The sequence below is a fragment of the Cervus elaphus genome, chromosome 11, assembly GCF_910594005.1.
Source record: "Cervus elaphus chromosome 11, mCerEla1.1, whole genome shotgun sequence".
Classification (NCBI taxonomy): domain Eukaryota; kingdom Metazoa; phylum Chordata; class Mammalia; order Artiodactyla; family Cervidae; genus Cervus; species Cervus elaphus.
In genome coordinates, this window is record NC_057825.1 from 36,524,347 (window position 1) to 36,550,287 (window position 25,941).

A 25,941-nucleotide genomic window follows, 5' to 3' on the forward strand; every position below is an offset into this window, starting at 1 on the left:
AGATCTTGCCATTGTGTTCAGTGAAGAAAGTCATGACAGCCTTAATTAAAAATGGTAGAAACCCTATTCTGTCCATAAAAACAACCAGGTCACATTTATCAAGTACTTGCCAGGTTCCATGCACTGAACTGTTCACATGTTGCTGTCATGCAATAGAATTGCCCAGGGAGCTTTTTAAAACATACATACTGGGGTTTAGGCTCAGATCTGCTGAATCAGAGTCTGGTGGTACACTCCTGGGCTCAGCTACCTCACTAGCTACTTTCTTACGGATCGCTTAGTTTTCAAAGCTGTGCTTCCTGGTGGTTTGCCTTGTGGTACACCAAAGGAGACTGGCTCAGTTAGCAGCTTGCCCAGGTCTCAGTGGCTGCTGAGTGGAGTACAGTGAACTCAGGTCTCTTTGATGCCAAAGCCTATGTTTCTTCCTACTGTGTAATAAGTTAACAGTTTTTCTATTCTAGATGCTACAAAAATATCATCATCATTGTGTAGAGGTTTTTTCTCTGTTACCCAGGTTGCTCTCTGATATCCTTGGCTATACTATGAGTTTTGTTTAAATGGAAAAATACATTAAGGATTTCCTTTTTGTAAGCACCTCTTTTTTTTTTTTCTGATTCCTTTATTTACCAGCTCTTCCTTTATTTTTCTGATCCTTAAAGCTTAAACTATCTTTCCTTTCAAATTGTAGTTCTATCTTTTTCTTTCTTTTTGCCACCAACTCTCAAATAGCTTGATGACTTGATATTCTCAATATTAGCTCTTTTCATATATATGTGTGTACACACATACACACACACACACATATATATATAGGATGTATATGTGTGTGCTGAATTGCTTTAGTCATGTCCAACTCTTTGTGACCTTACAGACCATAGTCCACAGGCTTCTCTGTCCATGGGATTCTCCCAGACAAGAATACTGGAGTGGGTTGCCATTTCCTTCTCCAGGGGATTTTTCCAAACCGCTAGGGATCCAGCCGCCATCTCTTATGTCTCCTGCATTGGCAGGAAGGGTTCTTTACCACTAGTGCCACCTGGGAAGCTGCATATATAATGATATATATCTTTTTATTTATTGTAAAAAAAAAAAGTAGTTGGAAAATTAATTACAAAAAAGAAAATGGCACCTGTAGTTTTGGCAGGCATTTCTCAGAAACATCCAGTGCCTTATGACTTACAGTCTTCTTGTGTCTCTCCACAATTTATTTTTAAAATCTGGGTAAATTCTATTTTGTTTGTAAAGTTTTTTCTTTTTTTACTTGCTATAATGTGCACATTTTTACCATTCTTACATAATTTTTTATAAGTATGCTGTGTTAATGTATGCATGGGGCTTCATCAGATAGAGGTACCACTTTATTTAATGAGGCCTCTATTATTCAGTTAAAACGGTTTCCAGTTTTCCACTCTTATAAGATAATGCCAAAGTGTGTGTACATCTCTGATTATTTCATTAGGATATATTTCCAAATCTAATTACTGAGTCCAGGGTATATTTTTTTTTTAAGTTAAAAAAAAAAATATTTGTCTTATGCTCCTCTCCATTTCATTCAGTCACCAAATTCTATGATATTGCCTTGGAAGCATCTCTTAGAGAAACTTCCTACATTTCCAACAGTGGCCCCATTCAGTGGGGTCTTTTCAGTCTTCCAGGCTTTCTCACTGGTCTGCCTCTGGTGTCGTCTTTGCTAATCCATATTGCACACATTTAACAGTTGGTCTTCATAATGTATGACTCTAATGTAATTATGTGTGTTTTCGTTTGTTCAGAAAATGTTTCTTGGGCACATATGTTACATGAATTGCTGAGTAAAATGCATTATCATTCAAGAGATATGAATAAAAAGTAACTTAAGCACATACAGAAAAGTTAGTCCTTTTTGACATGGAAGAGGTGGCATGTGAGCCGAGAAAGAATAATGAGGAATTTTCCAGGGAGAAAAAACATTTAAATATTTGCATTACTTCCATATTCCTTAGTCAGGACTTTTTATAATGTGGTTCTAATCTATTTTTTAAACTTTATGCAGTGTGAGCCAACCTATTTGAATTAATGGACTATTCCTGACTGTGCCTTATGCTTTGTGACTTTTGCCTCTGGTTATATCTGTCCAGGCTAAAACCTGCCTGGTTTTGCTCTTATCTTTAACCTCCAAATGCTATTCTTCCCTTAATGATCTTCATCTAAGGGTCCATTCTCATTTCCCCTGCCTGGCAGACATCTGGACTGAATATCCTTTTCCTCTCTAATAGGACTTAGCACTTCCCTTAATAGCCACTTTAATACATTTTACCTCTTACCTTCCTAAAAGGACAGCAACAGCCATGTCACCTAAACCATTAAGGGCAAAGATTTTATTTCTAAATCTAATGAATACCTTCATGCTTTTATCTTACTTTCCTCTTAGCAACATTTGGCACTGTTAATTCTTCTTGATATATGCTCTCCCTTTGGCTTTTCATTTTTTCTCCTACTTCTCTGGCCTCTTCTCAAGACTTTTTTTTGCAGATTCTTCATTCCTTTCTGTGTTCCTCATAAGGGTCTCCCAGACTCCTTTGTTCTATGCCACGCATTCTCCCTGGGACATGTCATTCAGGGTGGTGGCTCAGATAATCATCCATGTGCTCGTGACTCCTAATTCTAAATCTTTAGTTCAGAACCACCCAGTTCAGAGCCATATATGTGACCTTTGCCACATGGAATTTGTGCAGGCATTTCAGTATGCTTATAATTGAGTTTATCATTCGCCCTAAACTGCATTTCCTTCTCTAGTCCTCACACCGTGGAATCATCATCATCATTGTCAATCAGGCCACTTCTAGGTGAATGTGACAGCACACTGCATTAGGCACTTGGGGCCTAGAGTCAAAAGACCTGGTTTCGAATCCTGGTTTCCTTGGGACTAGGAAGTATGTAGCTGGTCAGATCCATTTCTCTCATTAAGCTTCATTTTCATCTTCTGTAAAATAGGTGTAATAACAGTGCTTACTTCCTGTGATTTTATATGATTCTTGAGGATTCAGTAAAGTCAGGCATGTAAAGCACTTAGCCCGTGCACGTGTTTGTGTGTGTGTACTTAGTTGCTCAGTTGTGTTTGACTCTGCAACCCCATGGACTGTAGCCCACCAGGCTTCTCTGTCCATGGGATTCTCCAGGCAATAATACTGGGCCTGGGTTGCTGCCTCCTCCTCTAGGGGATTCTCCCAACCCAAAGATCCAACCCACGTCTCTTGCATTGGTAAGTGGATTCCTTACAACAGCGCCACCTGAAGTAGCCAAGAGCACTTAGCACAGTGCCTGAAAAATAGCAAGGACTCAATAAATGTTACAGTGCAAATTGGATTCTGTCAGCTCCTGGCGAATGGTTTCAGGTTTCACGTTCCAAGGTTAAATCTTCTCCTTTGACTGATTTGCCAGGCCCCGTGTGACCTGGTCCTTGCTTACCTTTTTGGCCAACTGCCATCTCTGATTGTCCCACTGTCCTAGCCATGCTGATCTCCTCTCCTCACCCAGGGCACACAACACTCTCAGCCTTCCCCTAGAGCAGAACCTCTCCTCCTCAGCCTGAAGGGTGCAGCCTAGATGACATCATGTTCATTTGGGAAGCCTTTCCAGCTATTCTGAGACTTCTTTGTTCTCTATGTGAATGCTTTTCCTACTATATTTGCCCTATATAAACATTTTTTTCCTGTGATATTGTCACTTATTTAATTATCCATTTTGTCCATTAATTCTCAGTTTCCTGACCATAAGGATCAGGTCAGGTCCATTGACAGCTTTTATCCTAGACTTCAGGACAGGCCTGGCATATTAAAGATGCTCTTCAGATTTTTTGAACCGATTGCTATTTGGTTGAGGTAGTTTATACCCTGCTATGGTTCAATACTGATTTAAAGTGGCAAACATAAATATGTGTATTATGATAACAGCAGCAGCACAACATAAGAAAAAAATTTAAGGTAAAGGGACAATAAAGGTATGAATTTAATAGACAAAGTATTTCTTAGAAGGTTATTATATATGTAAGATATATTATAAGCTCTATATTCCTATAAAATATGGGTCTATCAGTTGGCCCTGTGCTTTCTGGCACCTTCTATAAATAAAGGAACCAAATGTTATCATTGACAAGGGGCCATAAGATTACAGTAAATCATATGCCTCCGAAGCAGAAAGACATGTAGAGAGAGGACGGTAGGGTAGCAAAGGCCAAGAAACAGCAGAGGTCATGAGTTGATAGAAGACATAATTAAAAGCTGTAGAGGAACCAGAAGGTATTAGAAGGCAGAAGCCATTTAAGAAGGAAAAGGAACTTCTCTGGTGGGAAATTGGATTCTGTCTGCCTGTTCATGGGACATGAGTTCGGTCCCTGGTCCAGGATGATCCCACATCTTGTGAAGCAGCTAAGCCCATGTGCCACAACTACCAGGACTGCGCTTGGAACCCACAAGCCACAACTACTGAAGCCTGTGTGCCCCAGAGCCCATGCTCTGCAAAAAGAGAAAGCCACCACAATGACAAACCTGTGCATCGCAGTAAAGAGTAGCTCCTGCTCGTCGTCACATCTAGAGAAAGCCTGCACCCAGCAACAAAGACCTAGTGTAGCCAATAAACAAACAAATAAATCATCATTTTTTTAAAAAAGAAGAAAAAGGAGGACGCAGTGGTAGTGAGGAGGAGGAAGAAGAGAAGATGATGAGAACAGGAACTAAAAGGACCCTTGAGTAAAAGAAGCTAAAGGATATTAACATTGAAGAGGAAGATGATTGTTTGGAGGATAAATGTCAAAGAGCTGAGCCCCTCCAATTGCAGAGGACCTCAGTTGGGACTGTCAACTCCAGCTGTTTGGGGGATGTCCAGGTGACCCAGCCACTAGAACTAACTACACTGGACCCCGATGATCTCCTTGTTCACCAACCCTGTTCCCTCCTCTCCCTCTGAGGCCTGAGTGAGCAACTGTTCCTGAGTTCCCATGAGGCTTGGCCATGGGGCTAATGGTCCAGTCTACTTATGCCCAAGGGTATCCTCAGGATTTATCTTTTTTTTTTTTTTTTTTGAAAAAATAAAGCAAACCACATGCTCGGAAAAAGCATGCCCATTTACGAAACTAAAGCTCTTTGGTTCCTCACCGAGGACATTGTGCACTGTGGTGACCAGCAGCCTCACAGCATCTTTATGTTCAGTGTTCCACATAGCCTCAGAGTGCTTGCCCACATTGGCTAATGGCAGAATGAGAAAGAGCAGTTCAGTAAAAGCAGCCTCGTAAGAGGTCAAGACATTGTTTTAACTAAAGGTATAGGGAGGCTGCATGTCCTTTAAACCATTCTCCACAATTGGTATTTAACTCATGAGCTTTGGATGAGAATTGATTTGTACAGATTCTGGTGACTCTTCATAAGGCATATTTTGTATCATAAGTTAAGTTCTAGTCCAAGGGCTTTAGTTGTAGGTGGAGCTGGAAGTAGGCTTCTCTACTGAGATTTTACGCAGGAGCTGAAGGTGACTGTACCTGTGAACTGAGGGTGGCCAGTGTGACCTGCAGAAAACAATTGCAATTTATGTGATATTGCTGGCAATGTTTAACAGAATGGTGCCTTGCACAGAGAGCAGACCATTGCCCAAAGCCCAGTCCCTGTCTGTGTGGCCTTTCTGGTCGTGTTTCTTGCTGTAACTCCATGCCCTGTCTTTATTTCAGACAGGTGGGACATGCTTTTCTCATGCTAGTTCTTTTCCTGCACTGTTCCCAGTCATCTGGGTAGCTCTTCTTGGTCCTTCAAAGCAGTTCAAATGTCTTTTCCATTTCAGACAATCTCCTGATCAGGTTCTCTCCTCTTAACTCTCATCATACTCTGTGCATTTGTCTTAATCTTTTTTTCCATATTTTTTTTTTTTTTGCAGGGTCTACAAATAACTTTATTGAACAAATAACACAACAGCCTTCCTAGGTTGAGGACTACCCTCCCCAAGCCATTTCTCACACGCTTAAAGCACAGAGTTTGCACAGTAAGGAATAAAAAAAAAAAATCATTTCTATGTAGAAATCAGACTCTGCCCCCAACAACATCATGGACTAAACTATTTACAAGCTTTCACATTTTAAGTATTCCTATTATGGTTGTTCTCTCCTTTCCGCCCCTATCCAGGGGCTCCAGTACTTTTCTTTTGATTGATCCTGAAGGGAGGGGTATACTGTAGGAAAAGGGGTGGTGGGCTCCTCAGAGCTACTGGCACCAGCCCTAGGGTGCTGTGCCTCACCACAGGGTGGCGGATGTGTAAGGGCAAGGGGGATTAGATACAGTAGGTGGGATGGGGCACAGGCATCCAGAGCCCTTCCTGATCCCCATCCTATGCCCTCTCAACTTGGGGTGGGGGGGGGCAACTAGTTGCAGTGGGGAGGGATCGGGCCAGCCCTGGGTAGAGGGAGAAACCTCCCACACCAGTCCCTATTCCTATTAACAGCCAGCAAATTGTTCATCCATCTGGGGCTGGGAACAAATGGGCAGGTGGGCAGGAAAAATCAGGCTTGTTCTGCCCCCAGCCTCTATCCAACACAGGAGGAATCGAGGTAGCAAACGGCTGAAATGCTCCAACCGAGAGGGTAAAGGAAGTGAGGGAAAGGAAGTTCCCACTTTTGTAGAGCTCCCATTGCCCTGGGGCTGGAAAAAGGCAGACCTTGCTTGTAAAGTGCTGCAGCCTCTAGCAGGGCTGGGCCCTAGGCAAGCTTGGAAGAATGCAGGCCAGGCAGGGGCACAGGAACCAGGCATTCCTGACCAGCATGTGCCCTGCCATGCTCCTTGTAGGGACTGCTGGGAAAGGTGGACTGGTAACTCCGCCATCAGCCCTCACCAGCTTCCAGCCACCTCTGGTCCACATACAAACCAATACCCAACCAGCACTGTAGGACTGCCCTGCTCACAGCTGAAGGTTCCAGGCCAGTGGAGTTTATTCACTGTTGTGGCCCCAGCCTAGGTTCCTCAATGGAAGCCACACCTTGAGCCTGGGGGTGTCTTGCTGGGGCAGGGGGTGTTTATGCCTGCCACCCCCCAGGCTCACACCTCATAGAGGATCACAGGGAAATCCACGTGGATGCGGGGGGGATCCAGCTTCACGGTGCCCTGAGGAATCAGGTTCTTATGCACCCGCCTCAGCTTGGCCCGCTTCTGCCCGTTCTTGGTGACGATTGTCTCCTCATAGAATTCGTGAGCCAGATCCCCATCCTCGTCATAGAACATGGAGCCGCGGCGCGTGAATACGAAGGGGGGCACGACTCGGCCTCGCGGTCGCACCAAAGCTTGCTCAGCGACCGCCGCCTCTGGGCCACCGCCCCCCGCCGCCGAGGTGAAGGGCCACAGGCCCCGAGCTTTGGAGCCGCTGGCGCCCATGTCAGGGCCGCCGGCGCATGGCGGGCCCCGCGGTAACTTCGCTCTTACAAGACCGTCGGCGCCACCATGCCCTGCCTGGGCCTTGGCTTGCAGATGCCGCCGCCGCCGCTGCCGCCGCCTTCCGCAGGCTCCGCTGTCTCCTTTTTTTCCATATTTTTTAATCAGTGATTTTTTTTTTAATCTCTCTCTTGGACCGTCTATGTGGTCACACAGATTTCGGACACAACTGAAGCGACGCAGCAGCAGCAGCAGCAGCTTGGACCCTGAGCTCACTTAGGGTAGATACTGTCTTGTTGTTTTTATATCTGAGGTCCTAGTGTCATGAATATTACTGGTACTCAGTATAGATTTGTACAAACTTTTGTAGATACTATTTTCAGTATCTCACAGATAGACAAATGCACCTCACATGCTTGTTAATGCACTTGTGATTAGTAATGCTTTCTACCACGTTCAGTCTAGAGATCAGACACTCCACGTAGACCCCTTCATTTTAGCAGAGGTGAGATTTATGGCAGTGCTACAGGGCCACATGTAAGGCCAGTGCACAGTTGATTTTTTTTTAAAAAAGGCCATCTTAAGACAGTTGCATGTTTTGTTTTGCTTTAAACTACTACAGGATACATGTAAGGCTGATTTTTTCCATATTATTTATACTATTAGAAGGGACATACAGAAGAATATTATTTGTAACTTAGATGACCAGCTCTTGGCATTTGATCATGTAAAAATCAGTACAGAATTGTAGTTCTTAAATGTTTGCCTGGTTTATTAGTATTTCTACTCAACCAGTTTCAAGCTTCTGAGATAGCCCTCACAAGACAGTCACTGCAGACTTTTGCCTCTCTGTACCACTTGAATTCAGTAGGAGAGAAATCTGGTTCTTGGGTTATGTACTATTTCTCTTAACACTGGCCAGCTATGATAAATGTCAAGGTAGTTATTTATCATAATGTGAAAGGTAGGCCTGGGTGATGAGTTCATGTCTTATGACACCATTATTAAAAATTCTCAAAATACATATTTTCCTATTGGTTAGAAGATTATCATTTTCATAAATGAGTGAAAATTATATACAAGTATTGGTACTCTGTGTAATGTTTATATTATTATCTTAATAGTAGTACACTGAAAAATGCTGAGAGCTGACACAAAATATGTTTATTTTAAAATTTAGAATTGTGGAAGAAGCTTTGTAAGTAAAATTTGTGGAACTTCTTTGAGTGATAATTTTCTGTAGACTGTATCTGATTGTAAAAAATACTGTTACATACATTAAAATCTTTCAGTTTTTCACTCTGAACGTGTTAGGGCGAGAGATGAATCAAGAGCAGAGAACGCTAGCAGCTCTGCCCTCACGGTGTTATCTCACCACCTGGCAGCTAAACACTCAATCTTCATGTCCTTATAATGAAGCAGAACAAGAGTTTCAGTGCATATACACAGTGTATGTAACAATATACTTTATCTTCCTGTTCATCTGAAAATCAAAGTTATTTCTCAACACCGAGATGTTGGCCTGAATCTAACTGCTGTGGGCCTTTTCATACAGAAATTCTTTTGAACAGGAAATTATGTCTGCCTTTTGGTTTTATATAGTGTATAATTTCATCGTGGATGTATCATTTTTCTTTTTTGGGCCTGTCCTTTTTTCTGAGCACATGTCCATTTCAGTACTTTTAAAGGTACCTTTCTCTTTTAGCTTTGTAGATTTGCCTGATAGGTTTTTTCCTTCCTTATTTAAAATAATTAAATATAAAATATTTTTTTTCTATATTTTGCAGATGCTAGGACCTCTTCTTATTTTGTTTTTTTGTTTTTAAATGAACTGATGCTCATTTTGAGTATTGCAAAGGTATTCTTAAAAGAATACTGACCTTTGCTGGTGTGTGTGTGCATGTGTGCTTATGTGTGTGCACATGTAAGCCAAGTTCATGTGCCTCCACTTTTTAAACATATATTCCAACCAGAAATCAGTCCCACAAGCACATGAAACTAAGTATATAAATTATTTGCTTATTAATGTTGAAAATTACCTGAATGGCTTTCTAAATGAAAGAATTGTTTTTCCATTTTATTTCACATAATATTTCATATAAAATAAAATTATTACATTTATATGTGCTATTGTATATTTTACTATACAGCCATTCCCCTGCTTATCATCTGATTGCTAAGAGCACCCAAATGCACTTTGTCATAGATGGACTGAGCAAAACAAGCCCTGGTGCAGTTATCCCAAGCTGGCCCCTCTGTAGTTCACGAAATGTAAGATGTGAAAAGTGTGTTCGTAACTTTCTAATTCACCTGCTTTCTCATAATAGAGTTATATAGGAGGGGAAAGCACATGTGTCTCAATGGCTTGAATTATTAAGAAAACTAATATTGGAATCAACATATTAAAGATATTTTTACAAATAAGAGGGTATTATTAATAATTTCTTTAACAAAAATTAATTCATTAATTATTTGGAAACTTCATTTAGATTACTGTTATGAACCTATTGTCATTGTTAAAATTCTGTTCTGGATGAAAACAACTAAGTCCTCTGACCCAGAAAAGCATGTTCAAAGTATAATTTCCATGTACTCACACCAATAGTGTGAAGTCCCTCTCCTGACTAGAAGCATATCAGGGCCAAATGGTAGATCTTTTCTAATAATGATGTCTAAGTGCAATCTGCAAAAACAGGAATAATTTGTTGTTCAGCTTTGAGGAGTGCTAGTTAACCAAATTCAGACAGGTCTGCTCCCCAAGAGCAGTGATAACTGTGCCCAGAAAAGACACTGACTGACACTTCCTTTTCTCCTATAAGCTAGCGCATCACCATTGTAAATCACCAAAAGCTTAATGCAGTGAGCAAAATCTAGGAAGACTATGCCTTGACTTCTGAGAAGGTCACTGTTAAGGTTTATGTTTGATTAGAGCAGTTTTTCTTAGCTTGGATAATAATATGCCTTTCCTTCAAGCCCTGTGCACACACATATTTTAATACCCGACTTTGGCACTGTGAGCCATGTTTTTATCTTCTGTTAAAGGCCATTTTAAATCTACGAGGAAATGGGGAAGATGTAAATCATAAATAAACTATGAATACAGGATTTTAAAACTTTCGTACCACAGTCTCAAAAGTTCTATCAAAGTCTCCCACGTGGAACCCCAAACTGTTTTCTTTAAAAGACATAATCCTATATGATCAAGGCATGCTGCTGACAGCATGAGAGTAAAAATTTATGATGAGCATCTTCCTGTGCTCACATTCGGAAAGTTAGTGTATGATCAGTTACCATGGAGACAGTACACCAGGCAGAAGAGAAGGGTCGATAAGAACTGGCAGAACAAGGGGAGAGTTTAGGGAACCAGACTTTGACTTAGATCCTGAGCAACAATTGGCATTTGATTTGGTAAAGATATTGGGAGAGTACAGTCGGGGTTGGAGATCCAGTGATGGAGACTGGCCTAACTGGAGTTCAGACCAGAGTTCATCTTTTTAAGTGATAAGAGTTAGAGAGATAGTCTTAGTTGCTGTGAAATCTCACTTTTAACAAAGTGAAAAACAAAAGGAGTCAGAAATGGTAGAAGTTGTGAAGGTAGTTTTTGTTACTTTGTAAAAATTCTGGGCTTTTTGAGTAAATTGTTCCCTTCTTAGTATTCTAAGAGTTGATTATCTTCCTAAGCAATTTACTACTTGTTCTCGGATAAAATAAGATCTATTGGCTTTCCGTCATCATAGTCATCCCAAAATAGTCTTTCATTTTGAGATTTCTGCCTTAATTATATTCAGCTTAAAGGAAGACTCAGTAAAAGTGACTGCATCTCATGTTTTTCGTTTTTTGAAACATCTTTTTTGATCTATGAGAGAGGTATTTGCAGACTGCATGATGGCATATCGTAGGGAAAAAAGTATAATTCATCCTAATTACAAAGCTGTTCCCTAAGAAAGAATCATTGGAGAAATGTCTTATTTGTGTTCTTACAAATAGTTTTGAGACTTAGACAAAAAATTTTTAGCCTTTTCTGTATATGGCTGTAAATGGCCATGATTTTATATTGCAATTTTTTTGTGTATGGGACCATTTACTTAGTGACTGCCACTCTGGTGACCTACAGAGTTAGCCATAAAACTTAATCCCTACCCCGTAATACCCCAGTTCATACTTTTAATAGCTATGCCTTAAAGTATGTTTTTAAAGTTGGAAACCCAGATAGGGAGTCCCTTAATAAATATCAGTAAATAATGATTTCATCTAAATCAATCTTCTTCAGCAATAGTTGGCTGATTTGCAAGGCTCAATATTCATTGAATTTGAGGGATTCTTTTTCTAAAATATTATCAACTTATCTGAAATTCTAGGTGCCAATAGAATTTTTGGATGTAAAGTCAGAGAAGAAGCCTTTGGGTGCAGCATTAGAGTGCATTTTTTGACCTTAGAGTAGTTTCACAGGAGTTAGGGCTGCCAGAAACCAGATGTGTGTGGAGTGAAGACTGATGTTAGTGAGTCAAGACAGCAAGTTTAGGTGCTTCCTACAGGGAGTTTGCTGGAGTAATCAGCAGAAGAGGAAGCCATATCAAGTATTACTAGTGAAGTTGAGTGTTTTTAAAGGCTGAGGAAATTTATTAGTGGAAATGCTGAAAGAGAAATGGATTGATGGAGCAAGTTTTCTGAGAAATCAGGAGTGATTAGGAACAGAAACAAAATTAAAGGGATTCCTCCTTTTCTAAGGCAGGAAGCATGGCTGAGCTTGAATATACATTTTGGTTTGGGTAAGAGAGAGGTGCTTGGATGAAAGACTGTTCTGTCAGGTCAGAGGTTAGGTGGTAATGTGATGCTTATGATGGAGAGAGATGGGGGCAGAGGTGAATGATGAGAGTCTGGAATAGTTGCTGTAGGAAATGAGAAAAGGAAGGTGATAAAAACAAGTAAAAGCAGTGGTGAGCTCTCTGAGCTCACGCTCCAGGCCCAGTCTGGCTTCCCACAATAATTAAAGCTTCAGCCAAAGTGGAGACTCTCTTTGCCTGCCCCGGTCTCAGTCCTTCCTTCCTGTCACCTTTTACAACTGTCTTGTCTCTTCAACCTTTCTTCAGAACTACCGTTTTCTTATACCCAGCTCAGGTAGATCATTTCTTGAATTCTTCAGCTGACACCCTGTAGTCTTCTACAGTAGCTGAACCACTCTTAAGAATCATGTAACTTGCAAGTGTATTTTATCTTCTTTCCTAGATTTTAGATTTTTGGGGGGGTAAGAATCATGAATTTGCCAGTTGTCTTTGTTTCTGTTTCTCTGCCTAGGGCAGTGCTCTTCTATCGGTCAGTAAAAGTGAATGAATAAATTAGTGAATGAAGCAAATCCACCAAATTGTGTGAGAATGGTGGATGGACCTCTTTATGAACCAGTTAATTTCATTTTGTACTTTAATTAGCTCCTCTTGAGGGGGGAGGTGTTTTTAAAGTGTTGGCCTACACAAATTTAAGATATAGCTAAGTTAGCTAAGAGATACAACTGGTCATTTATTGGGTATCAATTCAGAGGATATTATTGTGGCTTATTGATAAAATAAAACTCTGTATTTAGATCTTAATTTACATTACAGAATTTCATTTGGCATTATTCATTTGAGGAGCTAAAATAGAAGTTTCTCAGATGCTTCTAATTGCCTCTTTTGCCATATGGACATAGAGGTACAAATAGCAATCATAATTCAACTCCAAGATCATAGGCTTCATTATTTTCATTGAAATGCAGTAAAATATTGACTTCTACATCACCATAGCAATAGAAGTATTCCCCATCACCATTGCCCATACCCAAAAGCTCAGAGAACATACACTTGATTTTTTTTCCTTATTTCAGTGATACTGGTCCATCCATTTGTATCCAGGTTTTCCCATCTCAACCCCAGCACAGTATCTGGTAAGATACTGTTAAAATGTCATACTCTCACCTTGAGAAGAAGTGGTCACAACAGATAAAACCCTCAAATTCTAGGTCTGTCTGCTGACACATCCAGACTAGGCCAGTGAAGTGAATAAAATGCAGAGGAAAGAGGAAAAGAAATTTTGCCAAAACTACTATCACTTCTGTGCTAGTTTCTACCTATAATGTTAAATTTCCACTCTTTGGATTTTTCAGGTTCCTATGTATTGGTGTATGTATGGTATCGGGTATTTTCTTTGGATAATCACTTAGTATTTTAGCTTTGTTTTGTTTTTCCTACTGAAATTATTAAATAGAGATATTTGATATGGTCAAGAAGATGAGCTAAAGAGGATCATTATTAGTTGTGGCCACCTCATCCATGCACCTTCCAGATGCTATCATCTAGAAGTAATCTCTTCTTTCCCTAAATTTCTATAGCCATTTAACTGTATTAATATTGAGACAACTCAGTTTTAACCAGATATGGATACAATCTATTAGCAGATGAATGGATAAAGATGTAGTATATATAAATATATATACACATACACATTTATACACACAGTGGAATACTATTCAGCCATAAAAAGAATTTTTGCTATTTGCATATCTATACAAAAAGAGATGTGAACCACTATGTTCACAGCAGCACCGTTCACAATAGCCAAGACATGAAACAACCTAAATATCCATTGACAGATGAATAGATAAAGATGTGGTATATATATACAGTGGGATGCTACTCAGTCATTTAAAAGCAGAGACACCACTTTGCCAATAAATGTCTATATGGTCACAGCTGTGGTTTTTCCAGTAGTCATGTATGGATGTGAGAGTTGGACCATAAAGAAGAATGAATGCCAAAAAATTGATGCTTTCAAATTGTGGTACAGATGACTCTTGAGAGTCCCTTGGACAGCAGGGAGATAAACCAGTCAATCCTAAAGGAAATCAACCCTGAATAGTAATTGGAAGGACTGATGCTCAAGCTCCAGTACTTTGGCCACCTGATACAAAGAGTGACTCACTGAAAAAGACCCTGATGTGGGAAAAATTGAGGGCAAGAGAAGGGGGCCACAAAGGATGAGATGGATGGATGGCATCACTGACTCAGTAGACAAGAGTTTGAGCAAACTCTTGGGGATAGTGAAGGACAGGGAAGCCTGGTGTGCTTTAGTTCCTGGGATCTCAGAGTCAGACATGACTTAGCAACTGAGTAACAGCAACAACTACTCATTCATAAAAAAAGAGTGAAATAATGCTATTTGCAGCAACATGAATGCAACTAGAGATTATCATACTAAGTCAGAGAAAGATGAATACCATATGATACCACTTCTATGTAGAATCTAAAATATGACACAAATGATACAGAAACAGAATCTGTGAAACAGAAACAGAGTCTCAGACATAGAGAACAGACTGGTGGTTGCCAAGGGGCAGCGGGTTGGAGGAGGGATGGAGGAGAGGTTGGGGTTAGCAGAGGTAAGCTTTTATATATAAAATGGATATATACAAGGTCCTACTGTATAGCACAGGGAACTATAGTTAATATCCTATGAGAAACCATAATGGAAAAGAGTATATAAAAGATGTATGTGCATGTATAACTAAATCAGTTTGCTATATAGCAATAATTTACACAACATTGTAAGTCAACTATAATTCAATTTTTAAAAAATTTTGCCATTTTCAGCAATATGAGTAGGTCTAGAGGATATTATACTTAGTAAAATAAGTCAGACAAAGAAAGACAAATACTGTATGTTTTCACTTGTATGTGGAACCTAAAAAATAAAATGAATGAATATGACAAAATAGAAGCAGACTCATAGATACAGAGAACAAACTAGTGGTTACCTGTAGGGAATGGTTAGAGGAAGGGAATGATAGAGGAAGGTGATTAAGAGATATAACTTAGGTGTAAAATAAATAAGATAATATGGTGCACAACACAGGGAATATAACCAAAATTCTATACTAATTTTAAATGAGCAAATCTATAAAAAGTATTGAATAACTATGTTATATACCTGAAACTAATGTAACATTGTAAATCAACTATACTTAAATTTTTATAAAAGACACCAAGTTTGTGTTGCAGTTGCATACATGAACCTCACATTCCACACTACTAACCTGTTGACTACCCTGCTCTTGCTCCCTGTTTTTGCAGTCCTCAATACATATAGCAAAAAACAGCTTCATTGTTTCAGTTGGGTTTTTTTTGTTGTTAATTATTCTGGTGATCTGATTCATATCTAGAATGGCATTATTTTTTGGCGGTGGGGCAGTGCTTCTTGGTGACTTGAATGAATACATTCAAGATATGTGTTTTGTAGGTACAGATGCCAGTCTTAAAGAAGGCTAAAGAAGATCATTGTTTTGTATAGTGTAGAGATTGATGGCATATGGCCACACTCTGACAGTATTCTGGAAGGTTCTTTGGATGTCTTCTTATAATTGTCATCTGAAATTGATCACAGTTGATGATGCAACTTACAGAAAAAAAATCTTTCTGTGATGACAATTAGTGTGACTTTTTTTTTCTACTTTTAGGTTATTAGACTTCCTTAATGATTAGAATCCATAAGAACTGGCTAAGCTATTCTAGACTGATATAAATTCTTATTTCTTCAGTGATGTCCTTTGCTGCTCAAGCACACCATAAAGTATTAGTGATCTTTCTTTCCAACAATGTTCTTTGATGCCCATGGAAAAAGGAAGAACCAATCGATAAGCTACCAACATCACTGTGTTTAAAAACTCGAGGCTTCCTTGAAGGACATGAATAAAGGTAAAGTGTTAGATATTAGAGTGGCTTTGTACTAGCCAAGTCACAATCTCTGTAAGAGAAATAGGAGGTAGATAAGAAAAATTCTCTCAATCAGCAGCAGGGTAGGTACTTTCCTATTGTCCTCTCGAGGGAAAACTAGTCATTGTCACACCTTACTACCTTACGATCTTAATTCAACTCTAATGTAATGCACCTTGGAGTTAAAAAAAAAAAAACCAAAAAACAAAACTTGATTCTCTTCTGAGCCTTCTGTGTCCAAATATGGCAACTTTTACCCTTCTCAGATATCAAACCTCTCCATCCTCTGCCTCAACCCTCATTTCACGGGAGAGAAGAAACTTAGCACCTCTCTTAGCCTTCCACTCCACCCTGGTCCAGACATCCTCATACTTCATCTACACGGTAACACCTTTAGCTCAGTTTCTTCCTTTCATACACAAGCTTCTTAGAAGAGCTGTGGACACTGTCGCCAGAGCCTTACCCCTAGCAGCTTCACAAGGTTTGCAGTCAGTCTCCCACGCCCACATTCAACTGAACCAGGACAGTCTCCCCAGTTTCATAAAACCCCGACCTTGTCCCTTCTTGCCCTCCCCACCAACACTTGACTGTGGTAGATATTCCCTTCTAGAAACAGCCCCTGCCTTGAGAACTAGGGGAGAGGATAAAATAGAACTAGAAGACTTCTGAGATCTCTCCCAACTCTCAGTAAGGCTTGATGATTTTCTGAAATTTCAAGAATCTTCAGCTTTTTTGTTTATAAAAATTCTCAGCAATTTTTGGCTTGGTAGTGCTTTAAACATGGTAGTGCTTTAAAAAAAATAACGTTGAGACTACAGAATGCAGCGTCTTTCTCACGCGGTTACTGTAATTTCAAAGAGATTATTTTTAGTGACTGTATTTGTTACACAGTTTCTCAGAAATAGAAAACACATTAGGGGAACTTTAAATAGAAACTGACTGTCCTGAATTTAAAATTCTGTGATTCAGAGATACAGACTTTGATGCATCAACTTATCTTCTGAAGTTCTGAAGCCTGAAAAGTTCTCTTGTAATATAAGGTTTTTACATCTATTAGAATAGGCTTTTTATCTAATTTATTTTTTTCAGAGAGTAAGATGACAAATAATCTAAGAGAAAATGAAAACTAAATGGTATAAAAGAGTTAAAACTGAATAGTTTATAATTTCCTCCCTTTCCTAACAATGTATATAGTATGAAGAACTCAATTGTTTAAGGCAAATTCTTTGAACAGTTCTCCCTGTAGACAAATAATTTGTCTCAATTAGAAGAGGAGAAACTAGATTTTTAAAAAATTGTTATTTATTTATTTGGCTGTGTTGGGTCTTAGATGCTGCATGTGGGATCTAGTTCCCTGACCAGGGATTGAACTCAGTCCTCCTGCATTGGGAGCTCAGAGTCAGCCACTGGACCACCAGGGAAATCCCTGACTTTTTTTTTTTTTTTTCTTTAAGCAACAGAAATTTATTTTCTCCTAGAAATCTGAAATCAGGGTGTCAGCAGAGCTGTGGAGCAACTTGGTTTTAATTCAAGAACAATGTTTAAAAAGTATGTTGCCAAGTCTTCCTGGCCCAGAGGTGCAGATGAGCTCGGACTAATGTCAGAAAGTCCCATCTGGAGCCCCCTCCAACCTGGCTGCTGAACCTTGTCATTTCTCTCCAAGTGTCCACTAGAATTACCAAGTATTGCTGTCTCATGGGCTCTGACCCGCTGGGAGAAGTCTGCTCTGCAGTGCACGCAGGGAAGCACCATGACCAGGTCACCCCGCGGCTGGCACGAGACACTGGGTCGCTGCCTGAGGCATGGCTCCACGTCTCTACAGGGGCCAGGCAGCCCTGTGTTCCCGCATCCTGGCAGAAGTCCCTCCAGGAAAGAGTTCTTGAGCTTTCAGTCAGAATTTTCTCTTTCCCCGGGACTCAGTCCTTGGGGAAAAGCACCTTGCCTCCTTCTCACCAGTTTCTGCCCTGTGTCTAGGCCCCAGACATCCTCTTCAGAGGGTCTCTTTCCTCTTCCAGACCATACATTCACATAAGTAGCGGTTGAGAAGGGGCAGAAGAGTGGAAGCAAAGTCCCATCAGAGAGGCCAGCACAGCCATTGGAACCAGAGCTCCACGACCCTGAGGCTTCAGACTCTCCCCTTACCTTTCAGTCTCTTCCTCTTCCCCCTCAATTTTGTCCAGCTGTAGCAAATTAATAAGATAGTCAATGAAAGCCAATCAAAACCTCAGAAGTTGTCAAAAGTTATTTAAAAAAAGTTTTTTCCTTTCCAGTTTGAATTGCTACGAACTGGATAGTTAAACAAGATTTTGGTAAAGAGTACATTTTGTAAATTCTGCAAATTGGTTATTTGGCAAATCAAACCTCTAGCAAATTGGCCTGCTTTCCAGTTCATCAGATATTAAATCTCAGGTTCCCTTGGGACTTCCTACTGCCATAGCTCTTTCATGACAGTGTGCTTCAGAATCTTTAAATATTATGTCTTCAAATTCCACATTTAGTTTTATTGAGAACAAAATGTTGTCATCTCTCTGGGGTTTTTGCATGCAGCACAATAACACGAGTTCTAGGATATCATGTTAGAGTCCTCTGCAACAGAACTGGATGGTGACCTTGCTTCTATTTATTTTTAATTGGTTGAATTTAGGAAGGAGTGGTACTGGAATGTGTGTTTATTCTGAACCTGGAGAAGCACTACGAGGGGTGCCATGTTGAGTAAAAAGTAGAGAAAGGGGGTAGTGTATTGCTGTCTACTGAAGACTTAAATTAGACATGCAGCTGAGTAAGAATGTGTTTTTCTCCTGTTCCCCTAATTCTCAAATTATAAAACTACTGAAATTGGATGTATGTTCTTTAAGCACTAATATTATCAGAGTGAATCGAGTTTATGTATTACACTAGAAATCAAAGCAACAACACAAACCCCAGATTTGTATACCTGTAGATAGATAAACTCTAAATAAAAGCTATTTTATATTTGCTATATCAGAGTATCCTACTATAAAGGGATGAACTTTCACCCACTAGATTTGTATCAGTAGTGCCCTTTGGGTCTTCTGTTGCTCTTACAAGCTTCTGTGGTTCTTTTGCTGTCTTTGACGAATATTTAGCAACAGGGTAGGATTCTTTCTTGTTGTTGGTCCAGCATTTGAGAAAGATCCCTTGTAACCAGCTTCTCTTATATATGGCATTTTCAATTTTATCTTATTGAATTGTTTTGAAACAGGGGTGATATTAAATATGTTTCCTTATGATTGAGAGTTCAAGGACATCTGCCTTCAGCTCTGCCCTTCAGGTGTATTTGATTTCACTCATAGAATCATTCAATTCGTAGACGAATATCTAGACAAGATTCTTGGAACCTCCTGTGTAAGAGTTCTGGATCCTTCTGCTTAAAAAGGGCTTTCCTCCAAACTGCTCCTAATTCCAGAATATTTGTGGGTAAAGATGTGGCTTAAAACACCACTTAAAATAGTTTTTGTCAGCTATTCACTTTGAACCTCTCCCACTGATCTTAAAATACTCAAGGGCTTTTGAGAGACTGCCTTTTAGAGAAGAAAAAAGCTAGTTGCTTACCTATCCATTAGCTGAAACAGCTTTATAGAGGGCAAGGAAGTCACTTGATTTTTTAAAAGAAGTGAAGAATGCATTAGAAAGGAGATTTGATTTGTTCTACCACGATGTAATACGCCTATTTGTTAGCCACTGTTAATGTGACAGTCGGTCCTCATATATATTCTGGGAGTGATGAAGCATGGCTCCCACATAGCAGAGAGAAATTAATAGGCAAATTACAAACTTGGACTGGAAATTTGACACTAAAACAGATCATCATATGTGTTCACTGCTTGAAACTCAGGAAGAGTTTCAAGAACTAATTATCTAGCAGCAGGTAGTAACATGGAAATAATATTAAATATACATAGAACACTCAAATCCTTGAGCATGCCAAAGGGTCAGGTCAATTTATTTTTACATAAATAAGTTCAAGGTTGCCAAAATCATATTAAAGCCAGAGAAAACAGTAAGGACCTGTAAACCAGCAAGGATATGCCTAGCCAAGGCTAATTAATGTGCCAGACATTACTTGTCCAGATACCACTAATGAAATACACTAATGTAACATCAAAGCATGCTGTGATGATACAGGTTTAATGTTCTAAATGTTCCCTTCTTTTCAGTCCTTTAACTTAGAGGTAAAATTGGGTAGCTGACATGCAGTTTTCTTTGCATTTGTCAATTAGCAGGTAAAAGGGTGCTATCTCCTCAGATTAGTACATTGTACAAATAGTTTGTATATCTAAAATGTATGTATTGCAACTATAGAAGAAAAAAATGTTACTTTCCACCTGCTGAACTACCCTCATCAGATCTGTAAAATGAGGATACCCACCTTTTAGGATTATTGTCGGGAACATAAATGACAGTCTGTGTAAAGAATTTAGCTCATTACCTGGGCCATACTAAAGTGTTCCATAAACACATCTTAAGTATTACTAAGTAACTGTTCAGGTTCAGATTGTAGCACCCAAGCTTTGAGGTTAGCATTGAATTAAGAACTAGAATATTTATACTGGACCCTTTAAGGGCAAAAAATGAAAGTCCTTTTGGCACTATTTTTATTGCATTAAATAAAATAATATATTTAATTTTCAAATGTAGGTTATCAGTGTGTACAACTGTTAAAAACAAGTATATTATATTCTTGTGTTATTTTTGAAATGTTATAGTAACAGAGGAAATAATCCTGCAAAAGTTTTATTGAGCACTCCCTATAATCAGACCCTGAAACTACAAGTTAATAAAAAACATAGGCCTATCTTCCTTAATGATCTAAAGCCCACAGGCTATTAAGGGAACAAACATGAACAATTAATAACATACTACACCATTTCATCTCTCTCTTTTTTTTTTTTTTTAAAGAAATAGAGTAAGTATTTACCTGTCTCATCCCTTCCATTATATTTCTTTCTTTGAATGTCTCTGTATCTAGTACATTCTTATACTGGCTGTATCAGTTCAGTCCAGTCACTCAGTCGTGTCTGACTCTGCTACCCCATGAACTGCAGCACGCCAGGCCTCCCTGTCCCTCACCAACTCCCGGAGTCCACCCAAACCCATGTCCATTGAGTCAGTGATGCCATCCAACTATCTCATCCTGTCGTCCCCTTCTCCTCCTGCCTTCAATCTTTCCCAGCATCAGGGTCTTTTCAAATGAGTCAGCTCTTCGCATCAGGTGGCCAAAGTATTGGAGTTTCAGCTTCAACATCAGTCCTACCAGTGAACACCCAGGACTGATCTCCTTTAGGATGGACTGGTTGGATCTCCTTGCAGTCCAAGGGACTCTCAAGAGTCTTCTCCAACACCACAGTTCAAAAGCATCAATTCTTCAGCACTCAGCTTCCTTTATATAGTGATTTGTTTATTTATATGCCTGTTCTCCTACTAGACTGTTAATATCGTAAGAGTTATTGTTCATCTTTGTGATTTCATCTCAGCACAGGGCTTAGCACCTACCAAGCACTCCATAAATGTGGATGGATGGATGCTGTCTACTCTTCCCTCTCCAAGCTGTTTCTCATTTTCCAACATGCACCTTGAAAAGAAGTGATGGAACATATCAGAAATGAATCAGAACTCATTAATAGAAGGGAATATTAAATATTTTGATAGATAAAATATTTTTCCTAGCTTAATAGTTAGTCATGTATAGTGAAACTTTATGAATGTGACTTGCTCAATTCAGAATGAATTATATTGTTTATAATACATCATTTCATGTATAAGGAAAGGGGTTGCAAAGCAGAGAACTGTGTGAATAAAACTGCTGGAGGATTGTTTAATCTGCTTCATTTTAATAGCATCCATTTATATCCATTCAGTTACTGGACTGATTACAAATGTTAACAACAGAGTCACTTATTTATTAAGGTATGTCCATTAGGAACTGTTATTTGCCAAAGTGCTACTAGCTGTTTCCTTTTACAAGATATACATAAAATAATCAAAATGCCATTCTTAAAGCAATCTGAACTGGGAAATAGCTCTGCCCAGTTAATTCAAATTAAAGAGCTCCTGAATTCCCTATCCTCAATGTTTAAAGACTGGACAATAAAGGCTTAGTTGAAAAACTTTTATAATTTCAAATCAAATCCAATAGATAAGTATATTGTGGCATATGGATCATGCTAATAATCATTATTTATGACAGAGCATTCACTGGTGGTTGATTTTAATCCAGGATTTTAGTAGATGTATCTCAAAACTGTTACTCAAAAATCGTTCTCAGCACTTGAAAATCCACTTTTTGTGAAATGAAATGAGCTAAATCTAAGACCCCATTAGGAAAAAGAATTATATTTATTACTTACGCTGATTTTTGTTTCAGTGTTGCCCTGACTTGACCCTTTTATGATTCTATACAACAAAATTAACTATTTTAGGATAATGTTCTAATTCTTTGTTTCTTGTCAACCATATTTGTTATTTGAAAACTAAGACATTTACTTTTACATTTATATTACAATGAAATTTGTTTTGTATGACCAAGTTGGACTTAGATAAAAACTTAATAGACCTGGAATTGATTTTGTATCTCCTGGACTTCCGTGAGTGATATTTAACTGTGTATCAGTCTACCTACCTGCCCCTCACCTCTGCATTCACCTTTATATCTTTTTGATTCTCAGTTCATGTAAGTTAACACTCAAGAAATCCAATGCAATTTTCAGTTATCTAATTACTTAAGCCAAAATGAAGTAAGTCCTAGACTTAAAAATTATTGAGACTATTATACTTTAAAATAATACAATTCAATATTAAATGTCAGTAAAATATCAGATTGATTATATTTTGTCTTTCCAAAGAAAGTCATATTCAGAAAATACTTTTCCTGTGCTTGGTAAATTGTTCATTTAAGTTATTGTTGGGATTATTTAATTAGAATTTATCATCGCCTTTGAAAAATAGTATCACTAGCCAGTTAATCTGGCTGGTCTATTAAATCTTAATATGTCTGCAAGTTCCATATGAAAATATTAAAAGTCTGGCAAATGGCATATTTTCCTTATAGATTTTACCTGAGATTGATCCTAGCATCTATCTAGTTAGAGACTAATACAAAGTTTTTCCTGAATCACTTTTCGAGGAAATATAATCCAGTCCTCTCATGTAATATTTACTCAGGCTGGGGTTTTAATCAGTGGATTGGACAATGATACACATTTTCAGGTCTCAGAGATTATTGTTTTGTCTTCTTAGTCAGCTGAGCTTTCTCCTTTTTCTCTTGTCTCAAAGCACCACTAAGAAACTGCTGCTGTACTAGGCTGCCTGTGTTTTAGAAAACAACTTCCTATGAGTTTCATCAGAATATGGAAAATTCTAAGATCATCATTCCATGACTCTCCATTTTATTCCCCCCACACATTCAAAGATATGGTAGGGGCGTGCCATTTTTCATCATAAGCCTTATCGTGCTTATTTGATTTTTTACTCTATGTGTGTATGTTATTCTAAAATTAAGGAAAAATAATCAAAAGTTTCAGAAACTTGTTTATGCCAGAATACATGTTTTCTCTGTATTCACAGAGCCCTGTCAATTCACCTAGTTGGTTTTTATACAATATTTCTTTATGAAAAATTTAAAATATACAGCACAATTCAAAGGAATTAACAGTGAACACCCATGTACCCACCATCTAGATTCTACCCTGAAAATTTTACTCTATTTGATCAAAAATCTGTCAGATAACTGATTGTTAGGTAATCTCAGACTAGAGTTCTTCTAAGAATTCCTTCTTTGGCTTACTGGTTTTATTAATTGGCGTCAAGTTGTATTGCTATTTCATTTAGCCTCATTTACTGAGAGTCCTTTAATAACATGTGTGGGGGTCTGTATACATTTTCAAAATCACAGTTTCCAAGTATTTGTACCAAAGTGGCCAGTTTTTTTCTGTTGGATTAACTGTTATTTGGGAAGGTCTCTTTGCATAATGTATAAGATTTTGATCTCCCATCTTTCTACTCTTGTCTCAGGAATTCCATTTTAATTGAAATTTAACTACATAATTAATACTTCTCTAGGAATAAACAATGAAACAAAGCATTGGACATTTTTAAAGGTATCTACAACATTTATGCCATACTGGAATCTTGTTATATAATCCTCTTATTTTAATGAAACATAAAATGAGCATTATATACACATATATTCCCCCCATAAATCATGAACTTAAAGGCTATCCCCTCGATTATTCTAGTTTTCAGAAATGATGCCTGTAAATTTTATTGGTTTGTCTTTGACCTTTTTTCCTTCTCTTTGTGTTCTGTAAAGATCATTTTTCATCCTAGCTTTTTTTATGAATACGTTTCTTACATATCTTTTATTCCCTGAAACTTCAAGAGAATCAGTTTTCATTGTTTTCTGGTATACACCCATTTCTTAGTATGGAATTTCTCCCATCTCATATCTGTTTTCTTTCTAGGTACTGTTCTGTGATAAATTATTAACCAGTGTACAGCAAGCTCCTGACTTTCTTCCTTCTTACTTGGTTTCCCATTCCTTGTCTCTTTCTCTTCCTGATTTTTATAGGAGACCTAGAATTTTTCTTAAGTTTTCATCTTCCATTCCAGTCACTAATGAACTGAGTACAGTTATGTGCAAGCTCGAACTTGAGTTATCCTGATACCTCCACCTTATCTTCATTCTGCTAAACTAGAATTCTCAGTGCTTCCTGAACACACTGTGCTCATTCTCAACTGGAATAGTTGACCTTGTTCACCAGCACTGTTCTCATCCATCCATCAAGACTCAGCTACACTGAGCTTTTGCTGACCTTAATTAGGTATATTTAAAAATAATACCTTACAAGGTTTATTTATATCAAGGTGATATGTATACCAAGGCCTTCAAATAATAGGTCTGCATAGTTTTGCAGGAGAGAGCCTAAATTTTGGGATTCTAAGTCTGAATATGGTATGCTATCACTTTTCAAATATTTTTACTACATGCCAAGAACTGTTGTCGTATTTCTGGGCGATTTTTCAACACTAAAGTTCCTCTGTGAGTGAAGATAATTATTGAAGTGGTAAAACAACCGGAGCAGAACACTTACTTTACTTCAGTATATTTATTATTTCTTTTGGTTAAAGACCAATAAGACCAAGATTGTGGGTTTAATTGCATGTGGACTGTTAACTTCCCACCCAAAAATATTTTTCATTATTCACATGCATATGACTGGTTTAGCACAAACCCATTTATCATGGTCAGTGGTGCAAACTTCATATTCCAAAGTTAACAGATGCAGAAAATAATACATTTTAATGAAAGCATTTAAGTTATTTGGCAGGGTTTCTGTTTTTGTTTTTTTTTTCCAGTGCAGTGCCAGAGACATACCAACAAAGTGACATAGATGTTGTATGTAATTTCTTTGTAAATAGTATAATTCAGTTGGTGTATCACATAAATATCTTTCCTTTTCTCCTTTGCCTTTTGCTTTCAGCTATTTGTAAGGCCTCCTCAGACAACCATTTTGCTTTTTTGCATTTCTTTTTCTTGGGGATGGTTTTGATCACAGCCTCCTGTACAATGTTACGAACCTCCATCCACAGTTCTTCAGGCACTCTATCAGATCTAATCCCTTGAATCTATTTGTAACTTCCACCGTATAATCATAAGGGATTTGATTTAGGTCATACCTGAATGGTCTAGTGGTTTTCCCTACTTTCTTCAATTTAAGTCTGAATTTTGCAATAAGGAGTTCATGATCTGAGCCATAGTCAGCTCCAGGTCTTGTTTTTGCTGACCGTATAGAGCTTCTCCA

General features: G+C 38.5%; 2 protein-coding genes across 4 annotated transcripts in view; one reads left to right on the forward strand and one right to left on the reverse strand.

Annotated features, from left to right (window-relative positions):
• The window catches only part of LCLAT1 (lysocardiolipin acyltransferase 1), a 188,386-nt gene that overhangs the window by 119,406 nt on the left and 43,039 nt on the right, over positions 1-25,941 (forward strand). The gene's annotated exons all lie outside the window — the stretch shown is intronic.
• On the reverse strand, positions 6,923-7,470 carry LOC122703318 (tumor suppressor candidate 2). The gene has a single exon (XM_043917510.1). The coding sequence runs from the start codon at positions 7,383-7,385 to the stop codon at positions 7,053-7,055; it is 333 nt and encodes a 110-aa protein (XP_043773445.1). The 5' UTR covers positions 7,386-7,470; the 3' UTR covers positions 6,923-7,052.

Excerpts from the sequence above, each read along its gene's own strand:
- LOC122703318 (XM_043917510.1), bottom strand. The coding sequence starts at position 7,385 with ATGGGCGCCAGCGGCTCCAAAGCTCGGGGCCTGTGGCCCTTCACCTCG.